This window comes from Littorina saxatilis, linkage group LG9 (genome assembly GCF_037325665.1).
Source record: "Littorina saxatilis isolate snail1 linkage group LG9, US_GU_Lsax_2.0, whole genome shotgun sequence".
In the NCBI taxonomy this organism is placed as follows: Eukaryota; Metazoa; Mollusca; class Gastropoda; order Littorinimorpha; family Littorinidae; genus Littorina; species Littorina saxatilis.
In genome coordinates this window covers 43,205,428-43,229,240 of record NC_090253.1, presented here as the reverse complement: position 1 = coordinate 43,229,240, position 23,813 = coordinate 43,205,428, and the positions used below count along the sequence as shown (strand labels likewise).

Below are 23,813 nucleotides of genomic sequence, written 5' to 3'. Positions count from 1 at the left end.
GGTAGGTGGACTGAAAGTAGTGTGTGAACAGAACAGAACCAATTCTGTCTGTTTACAACCGCATGAAAGCAGGAAAGAGATCGTCGTCAGATTGAATTACAATAACATTAACATGCTTCCATTTGAAACTTCTCGGTCTTCATCGTGGATTGACGCCCTCCCAAAGTCTAATTGAAGCCCTCCGTCCTTTCGCTCCGTCGGACTTCAATTAGCTTTTGTCGGGCGTCAATACCCGATGAAGACCGAGAAGTTTCAAATGGAAGCATGTTAATGTGTACTGTTAACTGTGGACAGCAGGGCCGGACTAGGCTAAGAGGAGGGGGGGGGGGGGGGGGGGGTTGCCAGTGGTGGTCCAGGATGTTCCCCCTGGCGGGGTCAAGGGGCAGAGCCTCTTGTGGGGGTCAGGGGGCAAAGCCCCCTGAAGCTGATGGGTAGGTCATATTCTGAGATAGGAAAATGGTCGCTCCTTGCATGAAACGGCATAAAATAAACAATAATACAAAAATGTTTTATATAAGTGAGGTACATGTTTAGGCTAGGGGGGGGGGGCTTGCGCAACCCCCATCCCCCCCCCCCCCCCCCCCCCCCCCCCCCCCACCCGGTGTGACGTTTTCATCTTTCGCCGTGTTGATATTTCGCTTCTCGGCCTCGTTGATCTAGTATAAACTCTACACTGAACAAAAAAACACCCTTCGATAGTACTGATGAGCGACCTTGTGTACCTTACATTCATGGGGCCAAATTTGTCCAACCAATTTGTTTTATTTAACTTAGAAATTTGATTCATCCTAAAATGTTTTCCTTCTTACTCAAGGGACGTAACCACTCAGTACACCTTTTCGAAGAATTCGATTTTGGGGGTGAAATCTATTGCATTTTACCACCAATTTTCTTCACATGCAAGAAACTGACATGCTTTTCGTCCTTAAATAATTTCACTTCTTAATTTTACCAGGAAACAACATTTCAGTCTTGAGTATATGTCGAGGGGGAAATATGTACACAGGCGAAAGATGAAATCGTGACACCGGCCCTGGACAGGCAATTCAAGATTTTGATTGCAATCTTCCATTCTGTGACATGCTGTTCATGCGATGAGAATAAGCCTTTTGAAAAATAAAGAAGACAATGTTACACCCCCATTCCACACAACCGTTCTAGGTCCCGTTCCCGTACCGACCAAGGACGGCTGCCACTATGGTCAGACGCTGCTCAAAGATGCCAAAAACGGCCGTTTGCGCAGCGTTCCATTGTTGTGGCAGCCGTCCTTGGTCGGTACGGGAACGGGACCTAGAACGGTTCTGTGGAAGGGGGGTATGAGAGTGTGTGTGTGTGTGTGTGTGTGTGTGTGTGTGTGTGTGTTTAAACCAAAGATCACGCCGTTGCAGACGCAACTTTCGATGATCATGTTTGACACTGTTGTCAAGTATGCTTTAATAAATGCAGATTTAGGGATGCATTTTATCTTGAAGACTTCACACTTGGTTTAATCTCACACCCAAAAGTTTGTCAAGGATTGTAATTCCTTTATTTTATATCCAAACCGACGTTACATTTGAGCATGCAAACAAGAGATGTTTACATGCAAGTAAAACGTTTCATAATTAAGTGAAATTTGATAAATAAAAAAAGCCTGTCTGTCCATTGTCCATCTCTTCTCTTTTAAGTAAAAAAAAAACAAAAACATTCGCAAAACAAGAATGAAACTTAAACTAAAACGCAACACCCCCCCCCTCCCCCCTAAAATCCAGCAAATCTTTGCGTGAATTTTTTTTTAGATCTTACTACACACACGAACAACCCCCCTCCCCCCCCCCCCCCCCCCCCCCCCCCCCCCCCGACCTGAAATTCAGCAAGTCTTTGCGGGAGAGACCAAAAAAACCACTAACATTTATCAATGTTGCCTCAACAACAAACCAACAAGAGTCGTACGTATCCCCCCTCCATCAAAACACAACCCCATGCCAATAAATGAATCTTCTCAGTGTCCTCCTCTTCACCTCCGACGGCCCCTGCTGCGGTTTCGGCCTTTTCGCTTCTTGACCGAGGCTTTGGGCACGTGGTAGAAGTCGGCGGGCGAGCCCAAGCCGACCTGCACGTCGGGCACCCTGAGGCCCCGCCAGGGCACGTCCCAGCCAGGGCCCTGGTCGTAGCGCAGGCTGCCGAGGGCTGCGGGCAAGGTCCTGGCGACCATCAGCAACATCATGATCTTGCTACCCATCCCTGCGGGGATGTCGCCTCGGCGGTACCTTCCGACTGTGATCAGCAGTGATACCAACATCGTCTGCAAGGTGAAGGCAAACAAACAACAAGTCGCGTAAGGCGAAAATACAACATTTAGTCAAGTAGCTGTCGAACTCACAGACAAGGAATAAGATGAAAGTGTTTTTAAATTGATTTGGACAATTTAATTTTGATAATAATGTTTATATATTTAATTTTCAGAGCTTGTTTTTAATCCGAATATAACATATTTATATGTTTTTGGAATCAGCAAATGATGGAGAATAAGATAAACGTAAATTTGAATCGTTTTATAAAAGAAATATTTTTTTTTACAATTTTCAGATTTTTAATGACCAAAGTCATTAATTAATTTTTAAGCCACCACGCTGAAATGCAATACCGAAGTCCGGGCTTCGTCGAACATTACCTGACCAAAATTTCAACCAATTTGGTTGAAAAATGAGGGCGTGACAGTGCCGCCTCAACTTTCACGAAAAGCCGGATATGACGTCATCAAAGACATTTATCAAAAAAATGAAAAAAACGTTCTGGGATTTCATACCCAGGAACTCTCATGTCAAATTTCATAAAGATCGGTCCAGTAGTTTAGTCTGAATCGCTCTACACACACACACACACACACAGACAGACACACACACACACACACACATACGCACATACACCACGACCCTCGTCTCGATTCCCCCCTCTACGTTAAAACATTTAGTCAAAACTTGACTAAATGTAAAAAGACAAGTTAAATAGCTGTTTTCTGATGACAAGGCCAAACACAATTTGAAGGAGTACGTCGTCTATTAAAAAAATTAATAAAAAAAAAAAGTTTGTTATTTGTTTCATTATATTTAGTCAAGTTTTGACTAAATATTTTAACATCGAGGGGGAATCGAAACGAGGGTCGTGGTGTATGTGCGTGTGTCTGTGTGTCTGTGTGTGTGTGTGTGTAGAGCGATTCAGACTAAACTACTGGACCGATCTTTATGAAATTTGACATGAGAGTTCCTGGGTATGAAATCCCCGAACGTTTTTTTCATTTTTTTGATAAATGTCTTTGATGACGTCATATCCGGCTTTTCGTGAAAGTTGAGGCGGCACTGTCACGCCCTCATTTTTCAACCAAATTGGTTGAAATTTTGGTCAAGTAATCTTCGACGAAGCCCGGACTTCGGTATTGCATTTCAGCTTGGTGGCTTAAAAATTAATTAATGACTTTGGTCATTAAAAATCTGAAAATTGTAAAAAAAAAATAAAAATTTATAAAACGATCCAAATTTACGTTTATCTTATTTTCCATCATTTGCTGATTCCAAAAACATATAAATATGTTATATTCGGATTAAAAACAAGCTCTGAAAATTAAATATATAAAAATTATTATCAAAATTAAATTGTCCAAATCAATTTAAAAACACTTTCATCTTATTCCTTGTCGGTTCCTGATTCCAAAAACATATAGATATGATATGTTTGGATTAAAAACACGCTCAGAAAGTTAAAACAAAGAGAGGTACAGAAAAGCGTGCTATTCTTCTTAGCGCAACTACCACCCCGCTCTTCTTGTCAATTTCACTGCCTTTGCCATGAGCGGTGGACTGACGATGCTACTAGTATACGGTCTTGCTGAAAAATGGCAGCTACTTGACTAAATATTGTATTTTCGCCTTACGCGACTTGTTATATTTAGTCAAGTTTTGACTAAATATTTTAACATCGAGGGGGAATCGAAACGAGGGTCGTGGTGTATGTGCGTGCGTGCGTGTGTGTGTGTGTGTGTGTAGAGCGATTCAGACTAAACTACTGGACCGATCTTTATGAAATCTGACATGAGAGTTCCTGGGTATGAAATCCCCGAACGTTTTTTTCATTTTTTAGATAAATGTCTTTGATGATGTCATATCCGGCTTTTCGTGAAAGTTGAGGCGGCACTGTCACTCACGCCCTCATTTTTCAACCAAATTGGTTCAAATTTTGGTCAAGTAATCTTCGACGAAGCCCGGGGTTCGGTATTGCATTTCAGCTTGGTGGCTTAAAAATTAATTAATGACTTTGGTCATTAAAAATCGGAAAATTGTAAAAAAAAATAAAAATTTATAAAACGATCCAAATTTACGTTTATCTTATTCTCCATCATTTGCTGATTCCAAAAACATATAAATATGTTATATTCGGATTAAAAACAAGCTCTGAAAATTAAATATATAAAAATTATTATCAAAATTAAATTGTCCAAATCAATTTAAAAACACTTTCATCTTATTCCTTGTCGGTTCCTGATTCCAAAAACATATAGGTAGATATGATATGTTTGGATTAAAAACACGCTCAGAAAGTTAAAACAAAGAGAGGTACAGAAAAGCGTGCTATCCTTCTTAGCGCAACTACTACCCCGCTCTTCTTGTCAATTTCACTGCCTTTGCCATGAGCGGTGGACTGACGATGCTACGAGTATACGGTCTTGCTGAAAAATGGCAGCTACTTGACTAAATATTGTATTTTCGCCTTACGCGACTTGTTGCTTTTATTGAAGCCTAAGTTTCTTATTTACACAGGCGCATGTGGCTTTTTATTGACTGAAAATGGTGTGAGTTGCGTCCCGCCTTGGATGTTGACGAAGAGTTACATTGGAAAGTGTGCAAAAACCGATTTGTGTCATTAAAGGCACAGTAAGCCTCCCGTAAACCATCACAAATACTGTCAGGCTTTTACACACAGTGCAAACACCCTTTCATTTAAACACTCACCGCTTGAGAACATCCTAGGTGCCCTCCGTAAAGAGCGAGCAATTTTCAAAGAATTCATTTTTGCGTGGTTTATCTTACCCCTGAGCCATCGTGAACCCTTGTGATCCAGTTTCCTTTTTGGCTCACGTAAGTGCAGCCTATGCGATGCTAACTTTTGTCTGTCTGTGCGTGCGTGCGTATGTATGTATGTATGTATGTATGTATGTCTGTGGTAGAAACTTTAACATTTGACTGAACACCGAAATACTAATTTTACCTGGTTATTATTTAAGCAACAGCTTCAAAGTATTGAAGCAATGATCAACATTTCGTCGGCACGTATGTAGTTAAAGTGTGTATCCAAAGAAAACGGGTGGTGGTTTTTTTTATGGGGGGGGGGGGGGGGGGGGGTAATAACAGGTGACTGGTTTGTGTCGTGTGTGGTATGTAGACCATGTCAGGGGTCAAGGTTAGGTCAGATCGCGTGAAGGATTGTGGTATAGATACAGTTATCACCGAGCTGCAGTTCGCCGATTCGGAGAAGACGATTTTACATTGTTCGGTTTCGTAGCTCCAGAAAAATAGATAAAGAAGATACCAAAGGAGATTTCCTACAGGTTAATCTGCACAGTGTGTTTCCAGTGTCTGCGCGAGGAAGCGCAGCGCTGTCGAAAGCGCAGCGCTGTCGAAAGCGCAGTGTCGATCTGGCCATCTCAGGCAGTCGTGTAAGTAAGTAGGCTACAGGCAGACAGATCTAGATCAAGTGTCTCGCACTCTTGCACCGTGTCACCTATGCCGACTGTGTGTGTGTAAGTGTGACGGAATGATTGAGTTTGTGTTACTGTTTGTTGATTTCTTACGTGAGCCTTGAAGGCTTCGCCTCTTGTTTCACAATGTAGTCGTCAGTTTGTAATTTGAAGCGACTCGCTGTAAGCTTATCTGCAATAGTACGTTATTATGTACCGCTGAATCTAGTATACGAAACAAACGGCTGTGATTCACAAGAACTCTAGCGATGGTTTTTGACTGTTCAGAGGAACTGGCGATGGGCATAAACCGTCGTCTGCTACGAGAACCACGACCTTGCGTGACCCTGCTTCCGGGCTTTTCTTTTTTCAAATTTTGAAAACTTCGATTTGTACTGATCTTGTCTTGATGAAAAAAGAATTCTTTTATGATTTAAGAATGTTTGTGTAACAAGCTGTCAATTTATTATTTAGATTTTAAAAGTTAGGTCTAGCGCCCAAACGCACCACGGTCCGATTTTGAGAGGAGACAATCCGCAAAATTAATTGTTTGAAAATTGCTCGCTCTTTACGTAGGGCACCTAGGATGTTCCCGTTCGGTGAGCGTTCAAATGGAAGGGTGTTTGTACTGTGTGTAAAAGCCTGACAGTATCTGTGATGGTTTACGGGAGGCGTACTGTGCCTTTAAAGAAAGTTCTAAGGTCGGGATAAAAAAAATTAAGTCGGTCGCGGAATCGGAAAGATGACATTTTTTCTTTACTGAACAGACTTGCGCCTCGTACTTGAGATGGAAAATATCTCTTCTTAAAACACACGCACGCACGCAAGTACACACACACACACTTACACACACACACACACACACACACACACACACAGAGTAAACTGCGTCATGCTTCCACCCCTCTCCATCCCTTCCCCCTCCGGCATCACACCTGACCCATGCACCCCCCCCCCCCCCTTCTCTCCCTCGCTTTCTCTCAGTGTCTGCAACATGTGTTGACAACGTACGTACCAGTGCTCTGGAGAAGAGGACGGCCCGCTTGTTGGCCACGGATCTGAAGCGGGGTGCGATCCAATTCAGACAGACCATGCCCAGCGTCTGGAAGCCAATTTGACGGTACAAGTACACGTGCAGCCAGTCCACGTTCTGACCCTGTTAAACAATCGATCAATCAAAACAAGCAATCAGTACAGCAATCCCCTCCGAAAGCGGCGTATTGCTGCCTGAATGGCGGGGTAAAAACGTCCATACACGTAAAAACCCACTCGTGTAAAAACATGAGTGTACGTGGGATCGAGTTTCAGCCCATGAACGAAGAAGAAGAAGTACATAAATCGACCAGTAAACCCATCCATTCATCCGTCCAGCCTATAATCAATAGTTCAATACTCCAATCGATCGAAAAATCCATCCATCAATCAATCAGCTTATCTGAGGGTGCACGTGCAATCAGCCCAGACCTTTGATCAATCAATCAATCAATCGATCAATCAATCAATCAATCGATCAATCAATCAATCAATCGGCCGGTGTGACGGGAGACGTTAGTGCAAAACCAGTTCAAATCGTTACCCTGTTACAGACCGATACGGACAGATACACAGCTTAGTAGTCATCAATTAATCAATCAAGCAATCAATCAATCGATACATCGATCAATCCATTAAGCTGAGGGTACTTCTAAACGTGCAGTAAATTCAGAGCTTCACCCTCTAGGTACTTAATTAAGCGAGTAAGGCAGAAATTAGCAAGGACTTTACCCTTTACACAGAAGCAGGTACTGTTTTTTAACTATCCATCATGAATTCCATCCATCAAATGATCCACTAAAGAAGAACCCTTGTAGCACGAGAAAATTTGATAATCAATTAACCTATCATTGAAACGGTAAAACCGTAAGAAACAGCACATTGTCACATGCACACATACACACCAACCCACCAATGAACCAGCCGCCCATACTGACTAAAGAAACACACACACACAAATGCACCCTCGCACTCACGCACGCCCACACAAACACACACATACACACAACACACACAAACACAAACACACACACACACACAAACACACACACACACAAACACACACACACACAGAAGCAAACGTAGACTTACGAACAAACCGCTAAGCTTGCCGGGTGCGAAGATACACGCGAGGCCGTATATGGTACCCAACATCAGGTCGAGTTGGAGATGGCCGTTGAGGTTCCCGTAGCGAGTCTGGGCGTTGATGCGACTGTTGTAGAAGAGGTGCACCATGTACACCACCACCAGCATAGCCATGGGGTAAAAGATACACGCGTATCCCTGTAATTTTGTAAAAAAAAAAAAATATATATATATGATTACAATTATTTAGTTACGAATTAAGCTTGATTTATGTTCGGTTAAATTGAAGTGTTGTGTCTAATTATTACATATCTTGTTTTGGCGTGTTTATTGCAATTTATTTTTTTAGAATTCATGTAACCCTAGGTGGTTTTTAAAAAAATAAATATTGACTTGACTTGACTTGACTTGTAAACAAGAAAAGCAAATGCTTGCACACGACTCCCCTTCGAGACATGAAATTCATATTTTTTTTTAAAAATTCAACGCATTGAGTTTATAAACTTGGCCAAAAAGATATTGCAACAAATTTTAAACCCAAATTAAAGCATTAATCCCCGTGTCATTTTATTAACACTTTATATGCCAGAGAAGGCCGTTCACTTAACCTTCAGGATCACCATTTGGATTAAATATTTCTTTTACAGGGATCACGTGACCGCCGCTCAAGTAAGGCTACCCTCAAAATCGACCAGACAAAAACGGAAGAGCCGAATGAAAAATCGACAAAAAATCACAATAGGCAAAACGTTGCAACTTTTACATACAAGAAGAAATTCAAACCAATTATCTACACTGAACTAATTTTGCTACCTTGCGTATTTCGCGTGCTATGCTATTCCTACTGATGCAGGTGTCGATCGCAAGAGCGGTCAAAAACGGGACTTTTTGCGTCGTTTTTTAGGGGTATCACGACAAAAAAGTCTGCACTTTAGCAATGACTTGGTGGATTGCTTTGAAACTTTCCGAATATTTTACCAACATACTAGAGATACTTCGAGCGAAATGATGGATTGTTACAGGTGTTTGTTAAAATGTTATGCACATTTTCGAAAGAAGTTTTTAATCTCGTCGTAGGATTGTTCCCTTGGGTTCACAAAAATTATGACTTTGCATGTCTTTAGAAAAATGATTGATACACACACTGCTAAAGTTTTATGTGCGTGTAAGCACTGACGCAAATTTGCTGGACCAGTAAACACGCTACAGCGATGCCCAGCCAAGCGTGACCGTAGCATGTTTTAAGAGGCACGCAGCGATAACAGCTGTAAGCGCGAAACAGCGTGAACGTTCCATTTTTTCCTCATGAGTTTGCTTGACAAGCAAATTAACGCCAGCAGCTACACGCAAATGAAACTTAGACAGAATCTGTATCAATCATTTATCTGTAGATATGCAAAGTCATGAATTTGCTCCCAAAATAACTGAGAAAGTATCAATGTAAAGTTTTTACGAACATGACCCCGCTGTGACCCCAAAATGAGACGGGAGTAAACCAAACAAGGGTCTTCTTCTTCTGCGTTCGACGGTTGTGTCTAGGGTGCCCAAACAAGGGTCACTTTGTGAGATCATCAAACCCTGAAAGTGTGCAAAGTTTTAGAGGTCTATCTTGAAAAACATTCGAGAATTCTTCAACGTTAAGTTTTTTGTCCACGGACGGACGGCCGGCCGGCCGCACATACGGACGGACTCATATTATGAATCCTAATACTCACCAACTACTCAGGTGAGTCAAAAAAGCATTTTTATTTCATTTTCATTGTTATTACTTTATAGTCCCATCGCTGGGAAATTCGGGTCGCTTCCTCCCAGTGGAAAGCTAGCAGCAACAGAGTCGCGCTACCCAGGCGTATGCATGTTCAGATGTAATCAGCAACCTGCACTTATTGCAGAATGACCGAGGTCGTTTACGTGCCACAGTGTTGACACGGGGGTGGAACATGGATACCGTCTCTGAGTCTACACATAATGTTGACCCATGTCCGTCCCGGCCCGGATTGGATTCCAACCTGCGACCCTAGGATCATTTAGGTCACCTACGCTAAACAAGATGGCCGGCGCTCCCATTCAAGTGAGCTTAAAGGCAACGAAGGTTTGATGACGTCATCCAATATTCATATTACAGAAGGAAATGACGGCTTACTAGTGCCAAAACTGAAAATTAATAATCAACACGGGAAAGTTACAATTATGTGGTGAACGTTACTAATTTTCACGAGAAAATTACAATTATGTCGTGAAAACTACTAATTTTCACATGTTAACTATTCATTTTCACGTGTTAATTATTAAGTTTTCAGTATTGGCTCGCTTCCTGACGGATTGCTAGAGCCAAAACTTGAAAATTAGTCATTTTCACGTGTTAATTACTAATGTGCATGTGCCTCGTGACTGTGGAGGTTCAATGCGCATGCGCGTCTGTTACACCAGCTACAGCAAAACATCTCTCGATTCGAAACTTTTCTGGTCCATAGTTCTTTAATCCGATGCAAATTAACAATAAGAGCTGAGCGCATGTGTAGACAACCGTGACATACAGCTGTCTGTCCAATAACTTGTTGAATAACATATTCAATCAAAAGATATCTGTGAAAGTGTGAGAGTCTCGGCCGAACAGAGCCGTCTGCTAACGGTCGGGCCTTTAGCACACGTCCGGCCGGGCGCCATTTTTCCTCCCTCCATACGAACATTTTCGGATCGATTGTCCTTCACTAATACAATACAGAGCAGATTTATGAGTGGTAGGGGAAACAAATATGAAGTACAGCTGTCTGCCCGACAACTTGTCGAATAAGGAATTATATTGAAAGATATATGTGAAAGTGTGAGACCACAGCCGATCAAAAGTCCGTCTGCTTTAAACAGATTCGATTCGAACGTTTTCGGGGTCGATTATTATTTTCTAAGATACCTGAAACAACGTTAAGGAAAGCGCTATTGCAGAAGACTGTGACATGCATCTTCATGTCGTCTAACTTGCTCGATAAGGCCTTCTATTAACAGCTATTGTGTTTTCAGCGTAGCAATAGGGTCCGATATTTCGACGAGACAAGTATAATGCCGACGAGTCGAAGACGAGTCGCATTATACTTGTTCGAGTCTAAATATCTGACCCTATTGCTACGCTGAAAACACAAAAGCAATCATATATACTGTTCTGACCTTGATTTGTTGTTCCAAACTGACAAAATGACAGTTTTTGCGTCGATGCGTTGATCTCAGTTTTTAATAGCAGACGAAATCCTTACGCGCATCAGTTTCGCGCAGCCACACCGCTACACGCTCTCTGACTTTGGAAGAAAAACTCCAAGTGCATTCGATTTGAAAGCACAGCTGTTGAAACAGCTTTTTATTAGTTCATTCGTATGCAACAAAAAGAAGTTTGAGTTTTTTAATTTTGAAAAAGGCTACTAATGAAGAAGACCAAAACATAACATCAACGTAAAACTAAAAACAACTGTAGAACTATAGGAACCAACAAGGGGAGGGGAAGAGATAATGGAACAGCCAATCCGTACAACGCGCGCCGACAGCGAAGTTTTCATTTTGGGTGAATGGCATTATTTTTGTCTCGTCATGAAGCGAATTTTTCAAACTCAGTTACAATACTTTTTTTTTTTAACGACTTCAATCATGAGTGTCAGTTCCCAGGGTCGATCAGCAATACTTTGGAGGGGAGGTGGGGTGTTCAGTGTGGAGTTACGAGGTAAGAAACGCTGAATGCGAAAGTTTGTCTCAGTCGGCAACTGACCTCACACAGGCCAGAGATGTGTATGAAAATACACATCTATGTACAGGCACACAAAAACGGCTGTTCCATGACATATTGTTCACCCCCCTGTTCGAACTACATCTTTCGACTTTGGGCATTTTGTGGTGTTTAGGGACAGAAAATAATTGGTTTAGTCCTGTTTCATCGGGAAATTAGCAGAAAAGGGTATGTTATTGACATTTGTAAAGCTGAAAAACATTGCTGAGTAGATTTTCATTGTCAGTGTATGCTGTAGTCGATTGAAACATCGTGTGGTACAGATGGGTAAACCTGAACCATGCGTCTTTGTTATTGCTGATATGTTTTTGGATATCGGCAAAACATTACCAACTTCCGTAGCGTTATGCTTTGATGATCGGAATACGGATGTGTGAGACCATCTAATCACAGCCCCCGAATTCCCCCACGTGTCTATCAGAATAGCTATATTAAAAGATATTTCAGAAATAGTGTGAGAGCGATGTTTGCTGGACGTTGTAGCCTCTCAGTGCGGACTCTTAGAGTCCGACTACTGCGACTGAAACGAGGCCAAAATGAAAATGAGTATTTAACACTGTTAATTACTCATTTTCACGTGAAAAAGGTAACCCTAGGGTTTGGCAATGGTAAGCTTTCATAGAAATGTACAGCGGTTGAACGTAGCGCAGTGCAGCTCGATTATATAGACGAGCAGGCTTGAAGAGAGTAATGAAGAAAGAAACAAGTCGCGTAAGGCGAAATTACTACATTTAGTCAAGCTGTGGAACTCACAGAATGAAACTGAACGTAGTCCGCCGCTAGTGCAAAAGGCAGTGAAAGTGACGAGCCTGTTTGGCGCGGCAGCGGTTGCGCTGTGCTTCATAGCACGCTTTACTGTACCTCTCTTCGTTTTAACTTTCTGAGCGTGTTTTTAATCCAAACATATCATATCTATATGTTTTTGGAATCAGGAACCAACAAGGAATAAGATGAAATAGTTTTTAAATCGATTTCGGAAATTTAATTTTGATCATAATTTTTATATTTTTAATGTTCAGAGCTTGTTTTTAATCCAAATATAACATATGTATATGTTTTTGGAATCAGAAAATGACGAAGAATAAGATGAAATTGTTTTTGGATCGTTTAATAAAAAAAATAATTTTAATTACAAGTTTCCGATTTTTAATGACCAAACTCACTCATTAGTTTTTAAGCCACCAAGCTGAAATACAATACCAAACCTCGGCCTTTGTCGAAGATTGCTTGGCCAAAATTTCAATCAATTTAATTGAAAAATGAGGGTGTGACAGTGCCGCCTCAACTTTTACAAAAAGCCGGATATGACGTCATCAAAGGTATTTATCGAAAAAATGAAAAACACGTCCGGGGATATCATACCCAGGAACTCTCATGTCAAATTTCATAAAGATCGGCCCAGTAGTTTAGTCTGAATCGCTCTACACACACACACACACACACACACACACACACACACACACACACCACGACCCTCGTCTCGATTCCCCCCTCTATGTTAAAACATTTAGTCAAAACTTGACTAAATGGAAAAAGACTGGATGCTAAATAAGACCAAACTGGTTGTAATTACGCAGAATTTATTGTTTTCTGTTGTTTGCAACCGGATGACGCCATCGCTCATGGGCAGGCAACTCCCGCAATAAAACCAGAGTGAAGCCCCTTTTGTTGTCGTTAGTTGCATGTCCGTTCGTACGACGTAAAGCAGGCGGCTTACGGCATCTCTTATAAATGATTCATTATTGCGACCGGTTAGGTTTTTAGGTACGCGAACTTATCAATAAGGTTCAGGATGGAGTTTGCTCTCTTGCGTCTGCTTTCGATGATCAATGTTCAATCGGGCATGTAACTATGTAATGACAACAAAAAGGGGCTCACAGTCGAATTCTGGAACTTCATGCCACTGATCCCAGCCGTCGACTCTCGGTTCTGAAAAACCCACTCGTCTCTCGAGGGATTCAAACGACGACCAACCTGTATCAATCCATTTATTTATTGAACACTGCGAATATCCCACATAAACAGACATGCAGCACCGCGACCCTTTCACCACCATCACTAATCTCATACTCAACACCCTCTACATTTTGGAAAAAGAGATTGTTTAAATTACAAGAACCATAATTTTCTTGACCAAATTAATTTTTGGCTGGCTAAGACAAAACATGAGTACTCAGAAATTTGCGTGACCTCATCTCTGACAATATGACATCATAATATGATGTAATCACCAATAGTTTAGCCAAGACTAAAATCACAAGACACTAAGCTGTGACCAATGTCATCATAGCTGAGGTCAAGACTTATATTCTTGATAGTTCAGTGATAATTTTCAGTGTTGAACATCTTTTCAAGCAAGCATTTTCATGCTGTGAATTTGAAAATTTAACAAAATGTTGGTCATGTCTGCTGATTATTAACATCTACAACTGTGTGAAATTTGGATGCTTTTCAATAAAAATAACCGAGAAAACCTCAACGTAAAAGTTTTTACGAACATGACCCCGGTGTGACCCCAAAACCCAAAAACGTGACGGGGGTCAACCAAAAATTGAATTGTTCAAAGTTTTAAAGCTCTAGCTTCAAAAACGCCTGAGATAACGTCAATGATAAGTTTTTTTATGAATCAAACATGACCCCCTGTGACCCAAAAACTTGACGAGGGTCAATCAAACTTAGGTCAAGACGGGAGATTATCAAACCCCAGAAGTGTGCAAAGCGTCAAAACTCTAGCTTCAAAAATATACGAGGTAACCTTAACGTTATGTTTTATGAAACGAACATGACCCCGCTTTGACACCAACATTTGACGACGGTCAACCCAGCTGGGGTCACGTTGTGAGATTATGAAACCCTATTATAGTGTGCAAAGTTTCAAAGGTCTAGCTTAGAAAACTTTCGAGATAACCTGAACGTTAAGGGTTTTTTTTGTCCGCGGAAGTCCCTTTCACACTTCCGCAAACAAGACTGCGGATAGCTGCGGACGGCACTCCGCAGCTATCCGTGTGAGTAACGCAGAAGCAGTCCGCAGATGTCCGCCGTGGTCCGCAAAGACCGCAGAAGACCGCAGTAGTCCGCGCAGAAGATCGGAAAAAATCAAACTGGTTTAATTTTTGGCTGCGGACACTGGCGGGGAAAATTGGCCGTGTAGAGAACGCAGTCAGTCCGCAGAGCACGCGTTTCCTCCGCAGAGCACGCGTTTTCTCCGCAGAGCACGTGTTAGCAACGTGATGTGTCCGCAGCAGTCCGCAAGGCGTTTGTCTTGCGGTTAGCTGCGTGTTAGTTGCGGTTGTCTGCGTTTGTGACTCGTTCACTCAGCGGACTCGTAACGGATAATAGCACATGGGTAACCGTAAAGTATACGTGTGCATCTGCGGTTGACTGGCGGTCTGAATACCTGTTGACAGCGGTCTTCGCGGACTACTTGCGCAATGCCGCGGATAACGACGTTCCACCGACGTTCCCTTGCGTACTTAAGGCGGTGCTCTGCGGTCTTCCAGCCATTCAAACGACCGCGGCGGACCACAACACTTCATCATGACCAGAAGACGCAGAGGACGTGGCTCAATGTCTGGCAGATGTGCATTTTCTCTCCACGATCCTGGGATGAAGTCATGGTTGGCTGGCTGATCATGGTCCACTAAACTAACGTCCAGGGTAGGGTTCCTGATCCTCAAAAAGTTGTGCAGGACACAGCTGGCAAAGGTGATAAATATAGGTTACACACTCCGAGTTCTGAATATCGTGCATATTTTCCCTAGGGTCGATTTTCAGGTATTACCGAGCCTCTGGCGAGGTAATACCTGTAAATCGACCCGAGGGAAAATATGCACGATATTCAGGACGAGGTGTGTAAGCTTTTTATCCCATTACTCCGACGTTTTCATTAAAAAACCTAACTTTTTGACACAAACTTTGCGAGTGCCTGTTTACTGCTCATCAAACCTTCTGCCACCGAAAATCGTGTCATGATATTCATGTGCGAAACGAGTCCCCTTTTGTCTTTTTGTTTCCAGGATTTGAATGCATTTGATACTGTGCAGTTACCGGCTGGTTTCAGTCGGTTACCCGAGCTGGCATTCGTCACAACTGCAAAAGACCGCATTCTGATAATCTTCGCTTCACAGCTCTAGCGACGGGAGAGAATGATACCCGAAGGGAAGTAACTCATTTTGGACCTGAGTTCAGCGGGATTCGAAAGACCGCGTGTGTGATTTTACAAGCGATGAAGATGATTGCTGAGTTTGTGCTTATTCGAGCCTTTGTGCTTCAGTGTTCAAATTTGTATTACCTACTTCTTCAATCGTCACTTACTGATTTAGGTGAGCCTAACTTTGATGTCTGTCGTTGTCTTAGGCGAGGTATCTGTCTGGGGGAAAACGGCGCACCACTGTCGAGTTGTTTTTATGCGGCAACGCATGTAGCCTAGTGGTCTCTGGATGTCCAAGATCCGACCTTCTTCGCCACCTTTTATTCTAACAGTATCACCAACTTTGAAAATGGCAATTTCCATGCTGGTCAACTTGAGCCGAAGATACTACATGTACATGTATAGCAAACGACAGATCCTGCAGCAGAGGGTGCGTATCGCAGCAGACGATAGATCTGTAGCAGACGACTGATGAGACAGCCTTGTTCTGTTGAACCATATTTAGCAATCAATGCTCTAAAAGCGATAACAACTGAAACAAGAAGGGCAAAGCCCATACGACTCACATGCTTGACCTTAACCTTTACATAGCAATGACATCATACACTAAGAACTGCTTTACACATTTTTCCTACCAAAATACATGTGACCTTGACCCAAGGTCAAGGTCATCCAAGGTCATGCAACACAAAGCTGTTAATTCAAGACATAGGAAGTACAATGGTGCTTATTGGCTCTTTCTACCATGAGATATGGTCACTTTTAGTGGTTCACTACCTTATTTTGGTCACATTTCATAAGGGTCAAAGTGACCTTGACCTTGATCATATGTGACCAAATGTGTCTCATGATGAAAGCATAACATGTGCCCCACATAATTTTTCAGTTTGAAACAGTTATCTTCCATAGTTCAGGGTCAAGGTCACTTCAAAATATGTATACAATCCAACTTTGAAGAGCTCCTGTGACCTTGACCTTGAAGCAAGGTAAACCAAACTGGTATCAAAAGATGGGGCTTACTTTGCCCTATATATCATATATAGGTGAGGTATTGAATCTCTAAAACTTCAGAGAAAATGGGAAAAATGTGAAAAATAGCTGTTTTTTAGACAACATTTATGGCCCCTGCGACCTTGACCTTGAAGCAAGGTCAAGATGCTATGTATGTTTTTTGGGGCCTTGTCATCATACACCATCTTGCCAAATTTGGTACTGATAGACTGAATAGTGTCCAAGAAATATCCAACGTTAAAGTTTTCCGGACGGACGTCCGGACGGACGGACGTCCGGACGGACGGACGGACGGACGGACGACTCGGGTGAGTACATAGACTCACTTTTGCTTCGCATGTGAGTCAAAAAACTATAAGCATACTGTTTTAGTGTAAGTTTTATTTTGTCGCTCAAGATTTTGAATCAGGATGCTCTTGGGATTGATCTAAGCGGTTGCCCATGAAGCGTACCTCGTTACGACAACTTTACTAGAGTGGTTCGCCTTGAATCACTGTGTGTCTCTGTCGCTCTCTCTCCTGCTCTCTGTCTCTCTCTCAGTCTCACCACGTCGGACAACTCATAATCTTCACTCAGCTCTTTTCACCCCAGCAGATTATGTGCATTCTTTCTTGTTTTCTTTATTTCTTCTGATGTCAATGTTTGTAGATCGTTAGCCAAACGTGAGTTCGACTTTTATAACGCAGAATATCTCAATCGTTTTGCTGAAAAAAAAGTAGTCCTGAGTTAACGATAAATATGCAGATGACCTCTATAAATTATTCAGTTGTACTCTGAGACCAAAGACAAAGACCAATGACAGGTGAGATCGAGACTCGGTTGTGATGGATAATTCATATGGTTGTGATGGATAATCCAAAATAATCCCCTCCTCAGCTAACAGAGACAAAGAGGCAGGTCATGGGATAATGCTGCCTCTCTCTGGACTTTGTGTCATGGTTGTCAGGAGACATCTTAAGCGGGCAGCAAGTAGTCCAAAAGCAGTTTCAACCACTAGGCTACTTGCTCTTGCCACTCTGTAATTGAAGAATCTCTGTTCATGTGTCATCTGTCTGAGAGATAAGGGCTTCATCATCCAGGTTTTCAGTGCAAATGCGTCATCTCCAACCATGTAAAGGCTATAGACTTGTCATCATTGGGCAGGGGTTCAGGTTCTGGGAGGTTAATAATGCCATCTGTTAGGGCTTCCTTCAGGGGAGTTGAGGCAAACACCCCGGCATCTGATCCTGAACCAGAATGTCCTATGTCCACAAACAAGAACTTGTAGTCTGCATCCACCAGGGCCAGCAGCACAATGGAGAAGAAGTCCTTGTAGTTGTAGTAGAAGCTGCCAGACTTCCCAAGGCACATCATTGCGACATGCTTACCATCTATTGTACCCACACAATGAGGAAAGTTCCAATTCTTGTAGAATCCGGTTGCAACTTCTTTCCAGCCCTCTGGAGTGGTGGGACAAGCCAGGACTTCAATTGCAAACTCTTCAATTATGTATTGACAGAATTATATCACTAGGGGACAGATAGTGTTGTGGGCAACCCTAAAGCCATACGGCAAAGTCACCAGTTGCCATGTAGCGCAAAGTAATAGCCAACTTCAGTCCTGGAGCCAAGGGCTTCCTCCAGTGGGTCTGCTGCTTGGTAATCCTGCCCTCAATTCTTGTCAAGTGTTCATTAAATGCAACTGGATCCATCCGACTGATATCAACGAAAGTCTTCATGCAGTTCCCTTATCAGTAGCTCATAATGGCCAAAGAGAGGTCTGCGATTCAACCATGGTCTGACCCACATACTTATTCTGTCTTCTTATTCTTTGAACTGTATCATATTGTTCTTGCTGTACGGCAAACTGCAGACATGATTGCACATGCATCAGCATTTTTGTTTGTAAACCAGCATCAATGTGCATCTTCAGAACTCTGCTCTGTGATATACTACAGTAGACAGCAGTAGATACCAGTAGATAACAGCAGGTCAAATATAAACACCTCACAAAAAGATAGTTCAGCACTTATTTCAGCAGATGTATATTCGTAGGTAGCAGTGAACGCCGAAATCCCCAGGATTCTGGCCCTTGAAATATCCCGAACTTGCCCATCCGTGACGTTCCGCAGTGATTTGTGGGCCCGCGGACGCCAAATTTAACGGTCTCAAACCGCGTTTTATCCGCGAAAAGTTGGCGTAAAACCGCAATCGTCCGCAGCGATCCGTAATGTCCGCACTTGACACGGCGTCTGCACGCCCACTGAACGCAACCATCCGTTGATAGACCGCCGCCATCTGCCAACATCCGCTGTGGATCCGCGGTGTTATCCGCCATCAATCCGCAGCGAATCCGCGGTCAACACGGCGACGGCACGCAATCAAAACGTAGCTGTCCGCGTTTCACACGTGCATCGTTGTTTATCTTCACGTCCGGAGTTTTTTCCTGCAGAGGTCCGCGGATCACCGTCCGCAGCAATCCGCAGTCTTGTTTGCGGAAGTGTGAAAGGGGTAAATAATCACACATTAATGACGTGCCAGAATATCTGAAGAAGAAACAAGTCGCGTAAGGCGAAATTACTACATTTAGTCAAGCTGTCGAACTCACAGCATAAAACTGAACGCACTGCATTTTTTCACCAAGTCCCCCGCTCGTGGAAAAGGCAGTGAAATTGGGGTGTTGCAGGTAGCTCTGTTTCCTCCTTGGGGATGAAGCTACCAGGGGAAGGGATTGTGTTGGAGGTGCGGGTAGAGGGGTAGCCCTCCCGGTGCTCCCCCTTGGACCTCCCTAGTCTAGGACCCTGGGTCTTCGCGAGGTGGCCATTGTGGCGTAATCCCTCCGGACTAGCATAACGTTTCCCTATCCCAAGACCGACCGTGCGTGGTCTATGACCACATCCTCTACGAGGTGACCCTATCAACTAGGCAGCGCAAGCCCCTAGGCGAAACACGGCGGATCTAGAGGAGAGAACCTCGATAAAAAATTTGAGCTGCCATGAAGACGGAGCATGTTGGCTGAGGACAGCGGGCAGACCTCCTGTGCCGACACCCATCTACAGGAGAAAACCAGGCATGCACGCATCAAACCCAACATGGCCTGGCCATGGCAGTGAAATTGACAAGCCAATACAGCGCGGAAGTGGTTGCGCTGAGCAGGATATGACGCTTTTCTGTATCTCTATTCTTTTTAACTTTCTGAGCTTGTTTATAATCCAAACATAACATATCTATATGTTTTTGAAATCAGGAAACAACAAGGAATAAGATGGAATTGTTTTTAAATCGATTTCGAAACCTTAATTGTAATCATAATTTTCATATTTTTAATTTTTGTAGCTTGTTTTTAATCCGAATATAACATATTTATATGGGTGGGTTTTTTTTCAGAAAATGATGAAGAATAAGATAAAAATTATTTTTTTGGATCGTTTTACAAAAGAATAATTTTAATTACAATTTTCAGATTTGTAATGACCAAACTCATTAATTACTTTTTAAGCCTACAAGCCGAAATGCAATACCAAAGTCTGTGCTATGTTGAAGATTACTTAACCAAAATTTCAACCAATTTGGTTTAAAAATGAGAGCGTGACAGTCAGTGCCTCCTCAACTTTCACGAAAAGCCGGATATGACGACTGGGGATGCCGTACTCAGGATCTATCATGTCAAGTTTCATGAAGATCGGTCGAGTAGTTTTCTCTGAATCGCTCTACACACACACACACACACACACACACACACACACACACACACACACACACACACACACACACAGACGGACATACATGCACCACGACCCTCGTCTCAATTCCCCGTCTATGTTAAAACATTTAGTCAAAACTTGACTAAAATGTAAAAAGAAAAGTAAAAAAAAATAAAGTAACATGAAATTACAGATGACCCCGCGAAAGTTTTACGATGTGCGACAATGAGTAATAACAGCATACAGGTTTGTGAAGACTGTACCATAAATGCAATGAAGTAAGAGCATGTACAACGCAGAACCTACCAAAGCTGAGAACATCTCTGAAAAGCGTTGTTCCATGAAGGTAAAAGTCGCCGTAAGACAGAAACCCTGCAAGCAAAAACACACACACATACACACGCACACGCACACACACGCCAACACACATACACGCACACACTCATACACACACACACACACACACACACACACAATCACACACACACACCTTTTAGGTTTCGCCTGTCATAACATTTAGATTTTTGATCATTCAAGCAATTCTTTAAAACACTGGTAACGTCTTGTTACTATATAGAGAGAGAGAGAGAGAGAGAGAGAGAGAGAGAGAGAGAGAGAGAGAGAGAGAGAGAGAGAGAGAGAGAGAGAGAGAGAGAGAGAGAGAGAGAGAGAGAGAGATTGGATTGGATTGGATTGGATTGTTTACTCATTTAGGCCATAGCCCCTTATGAGGGGGGTGAACATATAACATAATGACATTTGCACACATCATACACGAACTAAGACATTACATTTCAAATAAAATATATCGTAGGCTTACATGAACTAAGACATAACAACACTACGTAGCCGAAATGCTTTGTACACATAAACTGATAACTTTCGAACAATACCTTCATTCACATGCCATAAGCATAGAAAACTTGTGTAAACTTGGGTTTCTATAAAACTTAGCAGGAATAAACTGGCATCGCAAATCACGAAGAGAGAGAGAGAGAGAGAGAGAGAGAGAGAGAGAGAGAGAGAGAGAGAGAGAGAGAGAGAGAGAGAGAGAGAGAGAGAGAGAGAGAGAGACGCTTTGACGCTTTGAGAGTTTATTGTCCTCAGCTTTAAAAGCCCTTTAGACAAGGGGATATAATTTACAGAAGAAATAAACATAACCATCTCTGCAAACACATGTACACTCCTCTCTCTCTCTCTCTCTCTCTCTCTCTCTCTCTCTCTCTCTCTCTCTCTCTCTCTCTGCCACACACACAAACGTACGCTCGCGCTCACACACGGATTCTTCCTCCCAGTTGCATAATCATCATACAATAATGCATTAAAATTCGTTAAAATGTCTAAAAGCATCAAACACATCATTAAAACTTAAATCATTAAGAATGTTATGGGAACAGACCACCCATCTGTTGTTTGCTTAATACTCTACAATGTATATTCTCTTTCTTCAATTTTTTTCTTCCTTATATCCAAAGCCATGGCAATAAAACATGCAAGTGATCTCATCACTCTCAAATCACTCGATGCCAGCAGTCGAAACACCGTGTTCATGTCGGGCTGAGAGGACGCACATTCTAAAATTGCAAACTTTTGTCTCAAACTCGCATAACATTTACACTTGAAGAGGAAGTGGACTTCAATCTTCATCTTCTGGTTCCTCTGTACACAATGGACATAAACAATTTTGTACTTGTTCATCAATTACAAACCACTGTTTATTGCTATATAAACCAGTGTAACCACATGTCCTCAGTCTGAATCTTGCAAAATTATCCCTTCTACATCTATCCGTAATGCACAAATATTTCTCTGCTTGAAATGCACATTTTGAAGAAATAAAACCACTTATACTTCACATTTTCTTCTATTTCAGAATGCCAATTCTGTTTATAACAACAAATAAGCCTGTCCTTAAATTGTCTAAAAAAAATGCCTCTCCATTCCGACTCCTTGACTTAACCATACGAAGACAAATCCATTCTCAACCAATTTCTTTCTTCACCTTTGTTGTCCAATTCTCTCTACCTGCCTCAGACTGTGCCAGTAACATGTTGTAAGCCTGCCTGCTAAGGCGTGTCATGGGCAACCTGGTTAACTTAATCCAATACTTTATACACTTCACTGTTGTTCTAAAAAACAGCGGGTAGCGACCAGTTTCTCCATAAACCATTTTGTTCGAAGAATGTAATGCCACAAGGAAATGCAAACACTACGCAAAGAGTGAGAGAAAAAGAGAGAGAGAGAGAGAGAGAGAGAGAGAGAGAGAGAGAGAGAGAGAGAGAGAGAGAGAGAGAGAGAGAGAGAGAGAGAGAGAGAGAGAGAGAGAGAGATTGAAACTGAGACTTTAAAGGTACAGTGCAGCTCACAGCCTTCGTTTTGCGTTTTTGTTGCAGCTGAGTGCATTTACAGTTCAAAAATCCTCCTATGGCAGTAAAACAAACCCAAAACTACCCAACGACGACATCTGTGAAGCTCGACAGTTTCTTGTTCACGCGAGTGCATAAATTAACCTAGTTATTACGTGGTGTTTGGTCGGAGTTCGATTCAACTGAGTGATTCCGGCCTCCATTTTGTTTTACACAAACTCATGATGACGTCTGATTTTTGTGCATGATGTAGTGATCTTCCTGATCTAAATTTAGATCCAAAAATAGCTCAAGACCAGCGATATAGATATAACCTTGAACGGTTGAAAACGACGTTAAACACCAAATAAATAAAGAAAGAAAGCCGGGTCCGAGTACGAAATTAATTCGTAAAAAAATTGCAGTTCTTGACTCTTTGGGTGCAAGTCAATGAAACTTGGTAGTTCTTCTAACGGATAGCTGACTAAAAGCCCCAGGGGCTCCGTGCACCTGGATTTGACAAGTTCAGTACCTTTAAATTAACCTTGTTACAACAATCAAACAAAAGTTTAGGATATGCACCAGAATAGAGTGAAAGGGAGAAAGAGAAAGAGAGAGAGAAAGAGAGAGAGAGAGAGAGAGAGAGAGAGAGAGAGAGAGAGAGAGAGAGAGAGAGAGAGAGAGAGGGAGTGAGGGAGATAGAGAGAGAGAGTGAGTGTGTGTGTGTGTGTGTGTGTGTGTGTGTATGTGTGTGTGTGTGTGTGTGTGTGTGTGTGTGTGTGTGTGTGTGTGTGTGTGTGTCTAAGAAACGAGATTGTGTGATCCGAAAAAACAGACGGACAGACAGACACACAGACAAACAGTTTCACAAACCACCAGTCTTGCGTCAGTCAGATCCGTGCAGATTTTTTTATTTATGTGGGGTCTTAACTAAGAAACCAGACCAGGACTGCCGGATGGATGGATATATACAAACAGACAGACAGACAAACAGAAAGACAGACGGTTTCACCGACCACTAGTCTTGA

The 23,813-nt window shown here is 42.3% G+C and overlaps 1 protein-coding gene across 2 annotated transcripts in view; it reads right to left on the bottom strand.

Moving 5' to 3' along the window:
* Positions 1-1,840: 1,840 nt before the first annotated feature.
* Positions 1,841-23,813, bottom strand: part of LOC138976167 (uncharacterized) — a 23,624-nt gene continuing 1,651 nt past the window's right edge. The window contains exons 3-7 of one of the 2 annotated variants that reach the window (XM_070349007.1): positions 20,747-20,812; positions 13,476-13,571; positions 7,835-8,026; positions 6,726-6,866; positions 1,841-2,284 (exon numbers count right to left, since the gene is read on the bottom strand). In XM_070349007.1, the coding sequence (XP_070205108.1) occupies positions 1,997-2,284; positions 6,726-6,866; positions 7,835-8,026; positions 13,476-13,571; positions 20,747-20,812 (783 nt within the window). In that variant the 3' untranslated portion in view covers positions 1,841-1,996. The remainder of the gene's footprint in view (positions 2,285-6,725; positions 6,867-7,834; positions 8,027-13,475; positions 13,572-20,746; positions 20,813-23,813) is intronic. The other variant, XM_070349008.1, reaches the window with a different exon arrangement.